We start from the raw sequence: 12,399 nt of genomic DNA, 5'->3' as shown, positions 1-12,399 counted from the left end.
TTCTGCGTATTCCTGTAAGATAAAGTAGTAATGAAATAATAGAGACAACACGTCTTCAGAGCAGTTTGGCAGTTACATCTCCACCAAGAGCTTCTTTAATCAAGACATTTTGAACTTACAAATTCGTGTATCAATTGCTTTAGAAGATTAACGTTATCAGTGGCGGCTCATCGATATCACATCTGCAAACGCAATCACAAGTAGGATAGGCTATATGAACATCGATGCAGCGATTGTGCATAGTAAACAGTACCGCTCATTATGTGGCTGTCTCGTTGCTTTGTGCTTAATAAAGGGCATCTCTCAGCTGTTAAAGCGCTTTCATGTCTGCAGTGTTACAGCCGGGATGTGGAGCTACTGCTTGGCGTTTCTGTTCAGCGCCCTCTGCTACTACTTGTCGTCATGGTTCCGGACGGCGATCCTCGCTTTGCAGCTGCCAGGGCCTCCTGCTCTGCCGTTGCTAGGAAATGCCCTTCTCGCCATCAACCATAAGCGTGAGTGGAGTAACTGGAGACCTGAGTTCGGTTCGATAGTTTGGCGGATTGTACAGACTGGGAAACAAAAAAGATCATTCGAATCTTAATGGTTTAACTCATTTTGTATTTCAGAGATGCTAGAGATGGGATGCACTGGCTTCCAACGGTACGGTCCCGTGATACGGATTTGGATCACAGTGCTGCCAACTGTCATGCTTCTTGAGCCGGAGCACATCCAGGTAAAAGAGACATCAGTTTTGAAATTTGACAACTAATTATTTTATTATAATTCTTTGTATTCTTACCATGTGTATAAGGTGTTGAAAGTTGTGGTAAATTCAGTAATTATTGACATTACAAAGCAATCAAAGAAATGGTAAAATGATAAAATTATCCGACAACTCGTCTTATGAAGGAAAATAAAACAATGCGTAAAAATAAACACTTCCTTGGTGGAAAGATCAGTGATGACGTCTGTAGAATGAATGCGTTACCTCCGGTGCCGCAATGAATGCGTTACCTCCGGTGCCGTTATAAATGCGTTACCTCCGGTGCCGTAATGAATGCGTTACCTCCGGTGCCGCAATGAATGCGTTACCTCCGGTGCCGTAATGAATGTGTTACCTCTGGTACCGTAATGAATGCGTTACCTCCGGTGCCGCAATGAATGCGTTACCTCCGGTGCCGTTATAAATGCGTTACCTCCGGTGCCGTAATGAATGCGTTACCTCCGGTGCCGCAATGAATGCGTTACCTCCGGTGCCGTAATGAATGTGTTACCTCTGGTACCGTAATGAATGCGTTACCTCCGGTGCCGCAATGAATGCGTTACCTCCGGTGCCGTAATGAATGTGTTACCTCTGGTACCGTAATGAATGCGTTACCTCCGGTGCCGTAATGAATGCGTTACCTCCGGTGCCGCAATGAATGCGTTACCTCCGGTGCCGCAATGAATGTGTTACCTCGGGTACCGTAATGAATGCGTTACCTCCGGTGCCGTAATGAATGCGTTACCTCCGGTGCCGTAATGAATGCGTTACCTCCGGTGCCGTAATGAATGCGTTACCTCCGGTGCCGTAATGAATGCGTTACCTCCGGTGCCGTAATGAATGCGTTACCTCGGTGCCGTAATGAATGCGTTACCTCCGGTGCCGTAATGAATGCATTACCTCCGGTGCCGTAATGAATGCGTTACCTCCGGTGCCGTAATGAATGCGTTACCTCCGGTGCCGTAATGAATGCGTTACCTCCGGTGCCGTAATGAATGCGTTACCTCCGGTGTCGTAATGAATGCGTTACCTCCAGTGCCGTAATGATTTGCTTTCACACACACGGATCACCCGAAGGAAGTCATGTTAAAATGTTAATCGCTCTAAAAATCTGTCGTCTTCAACGGGATTTGAACTAGTGAACTCTGAATCGAATTATAAGTGTGATAGCCTCTCAGCTGTCAGGTCATAGGCTACAATTAGGATGATATGAATATATTCACGGAATATCAAAGGAACAATTTTCAGAACCGTAGTTATTTCACCTTAAAAGCAGGTATATTGCAAACACGTAACTTAGATAAAATAGTTAAAATCAACTGAAGGAGTGAGAATGAAATAGTCCAAAGCCACATTTTTAACAAAAATTGTTTTGTGCGACTGCATTTCTTACACATACGAGTATGGGAAAGCTACTAATAAAATATTGTAATAATTACTCAACAAATGGCATAGGCCTAAGGACTCTAGACCTTTGGAAAAGTTTATCTGTGTGACTTAGAATTTTTTTTTTAATTTCATTCTACTCGTTAGTTTTTAATATCATTTACACTAATATATATATAAATGGTGTAAATGCATTCATTAGATTAACGTTTATAATATTATAATTTGTAATTTTATATTGTTTGCGATTAACACTTAATCTCAGAACTTTGTAAAACTCTATTTCAACGTTATTTTACTATTTCAACGTTATTTTGACAAAAAAATCGTTGTGTAGACTAACAATCGAACTCGCACTCTTTTACACAACATGCTGAAGTCTTAGCGTCAGAGCTATTGAAATTACACGAAAGCTTTCTTTTCTGTGCGGAGTGTCGATCTAGTCATGAAGTTCCAATGTCGATTTAACTACACGATTTATTTATATATTTATCTATTATTTACGTCATACCACCATTTTTTTTTTTTTTTTTTTTTTTTGCAGTTTTTGAAGTTAATTTCGGAACGATGCTAGTAACAAACCAAATAGTCTGAATTTAAGTAACTCAATATTCGTTATCTTGTGTATCAGTGCTCTGGTCTCTGATCATGCGCAGTGTCTTACATCTGAGACTTAAGAATATTCAATCGTCTCAGTCTTTTCTTGGGAAACTGTACATACTGCTTTCAACTGGTGATGGAGGGCTTGGCCTGCCGCAGGTCGTGCTCAGCAGCGCCAAGCACACGGAGAAGCCCTTCTTGTATGGAAAGCTGAGTAACTTCCTAGGGCGCGGTCTCGTCACGAATGGAGGAAGTGTGTGGAAGGAACACCGCCACCTCCTGGAGCCAGGAATGCACCTGGGCGCCCTGGAGAACTTCCTCAAAGTGTTCCACGCCGGCGCCACCCGCCTCGTGGTCAACATGCGCGCATGCGCAGGTGCAGACGTCGCCGTCAACGTCACGCGTCCCGTCAACGAGTGCGTGCTCGGCATCCTGCACGGTGAGATTTGAAATAACCCGTCCGCCTAATCGAATCCTTATCTAACCTATCTATCCGTGTGTATTGTCTGTCTGTGCTCACCTGGGGTCTGTCGTTCATAACCGAAGATCCCGTCACTTGAACTTGCCTCTGTGATCCAAAGCCCTCCCGAGGATAAGAGCAGACCTAGGCGGGCCAATGACTTCTGTAACGAAACCATGTTTATCTATGTAGGCCTACAATGCATAAGCATACATTTCCTTTGCTTTCTCGTTATGCGAAGTGTAGAGAAAGTACATAGTGTGTGGCTGCAGAGAATCGGTCCAGGAAAAAGCGTTTTCAGAATATTTTAAATTGACAATTTTATTGGTTTTGGACATGACATATTTTTGTTTTTCTGTTTGTACAGCGACTTCTGCTGAGCTATTGGAGAGATTTGTTCATATGAAATGTAATCACTATCACCATCAATAAGATTTTTGTTCTGTTTCTTATAAATCACAAATATGTTCCTGGTCTGGCCATCTTCTTCTTGGTCTTCCCAAATCTCGCTTGCTACTGGGTCGATACTGAAAAGCCAACGGGGAGGAGGGCGTTCTGGATCCAATCGGTTGATGTGTTGTCTCCAATGTAACTTATATTTGAAAATGGGATCAACAATGTTACTAACATCTGATTACGCTCGTATTTGAGACCTGAAAAATTATCCCTTATGAAATGCATATGGAAAACCAGAAATCCCGTATTTACGGAAATTATGTCTTTGACAGACAACGGTTTTTTTTCTTTTATTCGTTTCTTTTACTGTTTTACGGATATCGTGTTGTAGGATTATGACAGCAATCACTTTTTTATTAACATCGATGCCTTTACAAACATGATGGCTAAGCAAATAAATTTAAACATTTAGCTGCCTCTTTCAGCTAAAAGTATTTTTATTCCCAGGCAATAGCTGCGCAAGGCTAGTGGTACAGAGATACTGTTGTCAGGGGCGTATATTGCGGATGTTCAAGGTGTGCGCTGGACATCCTGTAAATTCGGTAATCTCATTTTTTTATTTTAAGTTGTTTTATATAATGCAACAATAATAATTTTAATTTATCACAATTTAAATGCGCGGTAATCTCATTGGAAGTTGACGTATATAGTTCAAGACTAATTTTAATTTATTACCATTTAAATATTTTAAATGCCTGCTGTTGAATGTGCACACCATCCCCAGAACGGCTTTCGTTTCATAACGTACGCTCTGCCTGACGAAGTGGGATGAGGTCTGGTCTGGTTGTCCTGTCCGTACAAAAGAACATCCCCTGCTGAGAGTTACTGCTGTAATTGTCTGCGCGCGCAAGGAGGCATGGTGGGGATACTCGCTTCTCTCAAGCTCGCAGGTCGTCCTGTATACAGGCAGCTCAACTTGTCAACTGTAGCGTTACAAAATATTGTGTTTGACGTGTGTGTTTACTGTTTGTGTGAGTGATGTTTACTGTTTATGTGAGTGAATTTACTATGTTTAGGTTTTACTAGAGTTCATAGCTGTGTGCCAGCGTAGGTGAACAATTTAAATTACTTATTTAATGATAATAGCACTTGGAAATGTGTACTGTAAAATATCTTTTGCAAAAGCCATTCTCTTCTCGCCCACTAGAAGAGAAATTATATATAGTGAATAAGGGTAGATACCCCGCCACTTCCGCATTTAGTGCAACAATATAAAACAAAAAGCCAACAATATACTAGACATTTTTCTATTTCACAATATGAAAATGTAGAATGGTTAGCGGGTTGTGAAACTTCAAACAGGTTATTTTGCTGGCCATGCTTATTGTTTGATCATAAATAATGCAATTTTGAATAACGTTATTTCTAGTTTCCTCCTTTCTCCGGCATTTGCAGGGCAGTCATTGAAACAAGGTGATTAATTTTTAAGAAGTTGTGGTGCGAGTGCTTTGAATAATATTTAAATGCCATTTTCTTTTAATTTTATGTCATTTTTCCATTAGTTTAAGGGCAGTTTAATGATCATTTTAATTAGATTTTCAGGTCATCAACGTCCGCCGTCTAGTTATTAAATATAAACAATAATAAATTATATATTGAAAATGACAGTTAATGTTGACCCGATATTTCACTTAGGCCTATAATAATTGTGCGAGATAGACCAACTACAGTGTATATTTTTAACAGAACACCCAAACTCCAGGTTCAGCATACGCCACTGACTGTTGTTGGATTGTGTAAGAATGCGGAAAGTGTCTCAGATCCAAATGAATGCTTGTCCTCCGCTTTAAACAAAGACGACGACGTTTGTATTTAGAAACATACAGCAGAACATTCATTTAATAATTTATATCAGACTTCTCCAAAAGCCTGCTCGCGAGTAAGCCCCTGAACGGAACCGAAGCCAGTACGTAATGAGCGCGCTCCGCCTCACCCATCCCCACCTGTACTGTACTCAATATTTATGAGCAAACGAAGAGCAGTGGCGGACTGCCATTATCATTGTGTTGGTCGGAGAGTTCCGCCGTTTCACAATGTCTTCTAATCATGGACATAGTACATTCAAGGATGAACGGGAAGAAGACATTTTTTTTTTTGTGTTAGTGGGGAGAATGTGAAATGCTTAATTTGTTCGAAAATTATTAAGGGTGTGTTAAAATTCAACATGCGACGACAATACTCGACACTTCACAAAGAATATCATACAATTACAGGCATGATGGACATGTGAAAATAATTTATTTTGAGGCTATCTGTATAACTGTTGGTTATACATAATAATGAGTATATTACAATACGTTTACACTCAGTTCCGCTTGACAAATATATAGTTTTTCGTTTAATTTTAGGTGAAATGCGAAGGCCTACAAATATTTTGATAAATATAAAACAAGAAAATATAAACACAATTCACACACGTGTCCTCAGTCTTAAAAAAAAAAAAAAAAAAAAAAAAAAAAAAAAAAAAGGCTTCTTACTATCTATGTTCTAGCTTGGAATATTGGAAAATCAATGAAGCCCTTTACAGAAGCATCATTTGTAAAATCGTGCATACAGAACGCTACTAAAATACTGTGTCCAGAACAAAGTCAAAGTTTAAGAAAATTAAATTGTTTCCAATTACAGTTCAGAGAAGGCGTTTCAAGATTATAAATGTAATTGAATCTGAAGTCGAAACCACAATTCACCAGTTTGTAGCTTACTCACTTGCATTGGACGAAAGCACAGATAGAAATGACAAAGCTCACCTAGCCATTTTCATCCGAAGAGTTAATGAACATTTTACTGTGTCTGAATGTCTTCTAGATGTAATCACAAAATACAACCGGAGAAGATCTTTTCCAGGCCCTGAAAAGCACCATAGAACAGAAGATGTTGAATTTGCAATGGCTTGTGTCAATAGCAACAGACGAGGCGCCAGCTTCATAGTATGTCAAAATAATATACAAACGTATGATATTTCTTATTATTTTGATGTTATTATTTGTAAACATAAGCAGACCGTTGCCGCGATCCCCCACTGATCGCTCCCATCTGTTGAGGTACGAGTCTCTCCCCCTTCTCTAGCCTTACAGCACACTGTGTTCGGCTGGCAGCATCGAGAGCACGAATGACGATACGCTTTTTGGAGACCTCTGATTTATATGAACACAAGCCTTACAATGGCATCTTCCCAACCTGAGTTCCAGTCATCATTACTGTGCCTTAATAGTAAAAATAAATTAAAGTAACAGCGATTTTCTCTTACGCTGCATCTAACAGTTCCTTTCTCTTCTCATAGATGGCTTATTTCCTCTCACCTTTCTGTCTTACCGTATCCTCTGCTTTAGTTTTTTTTTCTTTCCTTCCTTTTATTCAAATGATAGCCGTTGTGATTTTTCATTAGACGGGGAGAAGTTAATATTTAGCAAGAGGCCAGTTAGTATTTTATAATTCCGTTTGCTGATTGGTTAAGACCGAGGTGGAGTTTATAGTAGGGTCAGTCTGGTGAAGGGACTCATTCAGGTCGGACGTGTGCCGGCAGGCTGAGTTACGAGAATATTGTTGTGGGGAATTCGCGTTGGGATCGCAGTTGTGAATGTTTCGTAGGGCACGGGCTCTGATGTAGATCGGGAGTCGAACAGGTTGTGTGAACCTGCGATTGGATCGCGGAAGAAATACGTGTGGAAAGTGAGCCTCAGAAAAGCACGGATATCGAACTGGGTTCGAGAATCTGTTCTGGGAAGTATGGAGTCAACTCGGATTGTATAACGGCGGATATTAGTTTTGTGCAGTATTTGTTACAAGCCGTGATGGGACATTAAACCAACTGCAAACACCCACGAGATTTGCGATTTAGTTTATTTCTATTTGTTATTGCACCAGAACATGGTTTGTGAGAACGTTCTAGAAATCAAAATGGAAGGAATACATTGTTGCGTCGAGGGTGAGGGGTGACCAACCTGTTTGTAACGGTTTCCATGTGTGTTTTCAGTATTGGTTATGAGTGAGCTATATCAGGAGTTGGATGTCAACAGTGTGAAGTGCCTACGAATGTAAGGTAACCGTCTGTTTATTGATTAATGAATATTCTCAGTAACGAAGATATTTTCTATGGGACGAAGTTGGAACCTTATTATTTGTGTTTATTCTCAATAAATGTTTTATTGAGGGAATGTGTATGTTGTTACTCAACTACCTTGACAAGCAGATTTCCATCTCGATCGTAACGATTCATGGCAGGGTTATTTTATTATCTCTCCTAGTACCGAGATAGATAATCGAACCCGGGCCGGCTAGTCTGGAGGTAGTCACGCTACCATAGAGCTAACTCGGCGGACTGTGAATTACTGTAGATCGCTTAGTCTCCCGTCTTTTCTTCAAAAACAGTTGGTAACCCTACTCATAGTTTCCTCACGTTGAATGTTGCAACTGATCTTTAGTTACATTCTGAAAACCTGGCAACTCTATGCTATACTTCGTCCCAAATGTATGACAGGAGAAGTAAACATTGTCGACAGCGGACGAGAGATATATAATTGCTAATCAACCAATGGCAGAGGTCTCATTCCACGCTTATCATGGAGTTGGGTGGAGGTAAAACGCTTCAGACCGCCCAACTTCAAGACAAGCGTGGAATAGACTCCTCTGCCATTGGTTGGATAGCAATTATACTTCTCTCCTCGTCTGCCGACAATGTTTACTTCTCCTGTCAGACATTATGGAACGAAGTATAGTAGGACACAGCAATACGAAATTACGTCATCGGATAAGCTGCGACAGTTGAAGCACTGATGGCGCATCCTACCAACACGACGGAATTAAAGCATTAATTGAAGACGGTTTGTTACACCAGCTTGGTTTGTCGTGTTGCAGAGGCGGTGCTGGGCCTGGCGGAGATGCCTCAGGATTCCCCGTTCAGACAGTAAGTAGCGTAGGGGTGCGGGTTCACAGCCCAGTTGTCGTAGGCTTGACTGCAGTCAGTTCTCTGTGCAGGGGCAAGTTGGTCGCGCCCTACCGCTTGCTGAACCCCTGGCTGCTCGTCGACTGGGTCTACCGCGTCACGGACTTGGCCAAGACCGAGCTGCATCAGCAGCGGCGGCTCTTCCACTTCACGCAGAAGGTCAGTAACATGATACACCGTGTTCCTAACTGCAAACGTGTGTTTCCTACATGAAAGAAGAGCTATGACAGTTATGTATCGCGTGCATTATCTTTGCTGCGTCACATTTACAACATGACGACTGCTGCGCTTAAGTGTTGACATTTGCGAAGTACGGTGCTGTACTTTCTGTACAGCGAGCTTTTCGACAGCAATTTAGAATTGATCTTCCGTCAATAACATTCGTCGATGGTATAGACAGTTCGAAACGATTGAATGCATATGTAAACGGAAGAGTGCAGGACGTTCACGTGTGCCCAATGAAGTAGTCGAAAATGTCAGAGCATCCTTTGTACGTAGTCCCCTGAACTCACACCATAAGATTTCTTTCTGTGGGTATATGTGAAGGACCATGAGTACCTGTCAGAGTTAAGAAGGACTGTTGCTGCTGTTGAGTCTATCACTCCAGACATGCTGTCTAACGGCTGGATGTCTGCCGTGTGATAAATTGTGCTACAATTGAACAATTATAAGGTATGGTATGAAAATTCGTACAGTTGCTACTTATTCCCATATAAGGTTTGTTCTTATAAGTAAGAGCAATTAAACAACTTTGAAACCCTAATAATCTTTTCAGGGACACGCTGTATTATAATACAGGTTAGCAAAATCAACTGGTCGTGAACGAGAAATCGGCGGCCATTCATTGCAATAATCATCACCATCATCATCATCGTCTTTCATATAGTCATCCTCCTCTTCTGAGTCACTGCTTTGTCACGGTACAGTGCGTTAGCCTACAGGGTGTTGATTCATACAAAATGCGCTATAGGTATTTTTTTCTTCTACAGGCCCTTACAGTTCCTTTAAAAATCTACACGCACTGTATTCGTATATGACAGTTTCGTTTTTACTTCAGTTATACAGAGCGTTCTGCTCGGGTTTGGGCCGATAGAGCGAATGCATGCACAGAAAGCGGAACACGCTTGGAGGCAGCGGAAATTTCGATGGGTAACTACTTCCCTTGTAGTTCAGTATTTGTAACTTGATGTTATACACACAAATATATTTTAATTTCATATTCAGTGCTAACTTGTGTTACAGAAGTAACATTCCTGGGATCCATTCCTGACATCTTTCGATGAAATTAAAATTGACTGACAGAAGTTATTCAGTAATTCTTCTGATTTCTGTTCTTATATTGACTTTAAGGTCGTCTATGTAGGGTTCCCACAGCTAATAGCCGGACATGGTTAGATCCTGGGGAACGTGGGATCCATGGCCCTGTAACCACACACCCCTGGCTGTGGTAGTCTTGTTGAAAATATGCATTTCGTCTGTCACCATCTGACAACACCAATTTTGTCATCATGCAGCGGAAATTGGATATTACTTGGGGATTATCCGTAGTCTACTATCGTATTGTAAATGAAACCCTGCTTAATCAGTAAACATTATTAGATATAGACCAACAGTACCGTCAACAATGCTCTGTAAAACTTGATTTATGTTGTCATGCGACCTAAATGCTCGGATTACAGTCACTCTTAAAAGTTTAGCAGCCGTATGTACTGAGATTTTCTGAAACTACTACTTCTTGTGAAACATGACGTATAGATTTCTTTGCAGAACGTTTCAATGATGCACTAATTTCGTCGAGTTTTTGTTCCGTTACAATCCTTTGTTGGCTTATTCTAGCGTTTATCAATTCCCTTCCTCATAATCTGCAAATAAGTTGTCTTCTACCTGCAACTGGAACGCCGGCAATGTCTCTCTAATTTGCCTGCACACGTCTCCATATGAGTTTGTTCTCACGTGTGTGTCATAGATAAAAATTGTTTGTGCTAGAGTGAACTTTTCGTCTAGGATTTCAATGATCTGACAGTCTAATTTAATGCACATACGCTGAAATTACATTTTTGAAAGAATTAACGTCTTGATGTTTAAGACACTTTTCAGGATGGAGGCAACTGTGACATACACACGCATTGCATAGCATCGCCCCATAACAGCCTTGCCTTCCTCATACACATTTTCTTGATTTGCTCAGAACCAGGGCGTACAAGCATTTTAATTTATATTGGTTGAATTAACTCGCAAACAACTTTTCTCGGCCAGGACGCTAGGATTGTTTCTAGTTCTTGGCGCCATAATATTTTAAAATGTCATTGGTCAATTCCTTCAAAGAATGTTCTAATAATTGAACGATTAGAACATGTTATTATTTACCAACAATGAAAGACTTTTAAATTATTGTAAATTTTATATACTGAAGAACAATGTAGTTTATTCTTCCAACACAACAATTACTCTTCACTTTTTACAATTTAATTCTGCTCCCGTCAACAATGGGATTTGCTCTCCACACAGTAACAGAGTATTCGTTATTGCACTCCACAGACGACAATGACAATTTACTTGGAATATTGAGAACAACAATGAACTGTTAATTTTAACTAATGTTCACAAAGCACTATTTACAAATCAGAACTGTCAGTTCTCAGGTCACAGTTCTTCTAGCTCAGTCACTCGAGAACACAGTATCTCGAACCACAGACCTTCAGAGACAGTCCACTGTACTCGAACTCAGGTCCCTCCAACTGCGGTCCACTGCACTCGAACTCAGGTCTTCGGATGCTCACACTGTTGCGGACACACACTCAAGTCGAACTCTGGTACACAAGACTGGCTTGCTGTCCACTGACTTACTCTCTGACTGACTGACTGACTGACTGACTGACTGACTGACTGACTGACTGACTGACTGACTGACTGACTGACTGACTGACTGACTGAATGAATGACGTTCACTTGCGTCTTGTATTTATAACTAAACCATAGTTGCGAGAAAGTTCGCGATCTAGAGATTTCCACGCATGTGTCCATTCTCGAATCATCCGGATATCTCTCCTCTCTGCCGCAGTCGCTCTTTCCCCTTTCTCCCCACAACCATAGCACATGCCCCAGGAAGCAGATGCGCGCGCAACCCGACCAAAACACGGCCGACTTAGCCCTTCCTCCGTCGGTCGTGAGATCGAACCTCACGTGGCCGTCACATTATTTTAAGTGATTTTACAATAATACTTGTATTCGTAAACACTGTTCGTAATTCCAGGGAAATTTCCCCCTTTCGGGCATATTCCGACTTCATTTTTTAAGAAAAAAAAAAGATAGTTTTTTTTAAAAGATGATAGTTATTTTTTGGGAAATTCCTAAGATGCTCAACATTTAGTCAAAATTTTAAATATCACTGCATTAAAAATCCTTTCTGATTGGTTTATTGCATGCAAACAATACAATTTTGTTGACTTTCAGTTTCTTTTGATCCACCAAATCAGCGGCTACGTTTCTTTCTGTTACGTACTTGATGGTGCAATGCACAGTCTCGAACATTACCTTAGAAATATCTCAAACCATTGAGTGTGAATAAGTAGGAGGAATGATTCCAACGACAAATTTATTTATTTATTTTTTTTTTTTTTGACAGTTCAAATTTCGCTAGGCTAGCGTTGACGTTGGCAAAAGGGATTTTCAAATTGAACAAAACGCGTTCAGTCCATTTTTATGAAAGGATTAGAATAGTTTCTTTTTATCCATCGGTCTACGGAATGAGCTAGTTTTCAAGTGGCATGCACAATAACACAATATTTTATGTACAAACCATAAAAATTG

General features: G+C 40.6%; 1 protein-coding gene across 1 annotated transcript in view; it reads left to right on the top strand.

The window, feature by feature from the left end:
* Positions 1-12,399, top strand: part of LOC138706758 (probable cytochrome P450 4aa1) — a 35,896-nt gene that overhangs the window by 14,436 nt on the left and 9,061 nt on the right. The window contains exons 2-6 of the mRNA XM_069836419.1: positions 334-494; positions 609-715; positions 2,891-3,170; positions 8,502-8,550; positions 8,622-8,748. Of these exons, the coding sequence (XP_069692520.1) occupies positions 334-494; positions 609-715; positions 2,891-3,170; positions 8,502-8,550; positions 8,622-8,748 (724 nt within the window). The remainder of the gene's footprint in view (positions 1-333; positions 495-608; positions 716-2,890; positions 3,171-8,501; positions 8,551-8,621; positions 8,749-12,399) is intronic.

Source organism: Periplaneta americana, chromosome 9 (assembly GCF_040183065.1).
Source record: "Periplaneta americana isolate PAMFEO1 chromosome 9, P.americana_PAMFEO1_priV1, whole genome shotgun sequence".
Classification (NCBI taxonomy): Eukaryota; Metazoa; Arthropoda; class Insecta; order Blattodea; family Blattidae; genus Periplaneta; species Periplaneta americana.
Note: the sequence above shows the minus strand (reverse complement) of the source record. Positions and strands in the feature narration are given on the sequence as shown.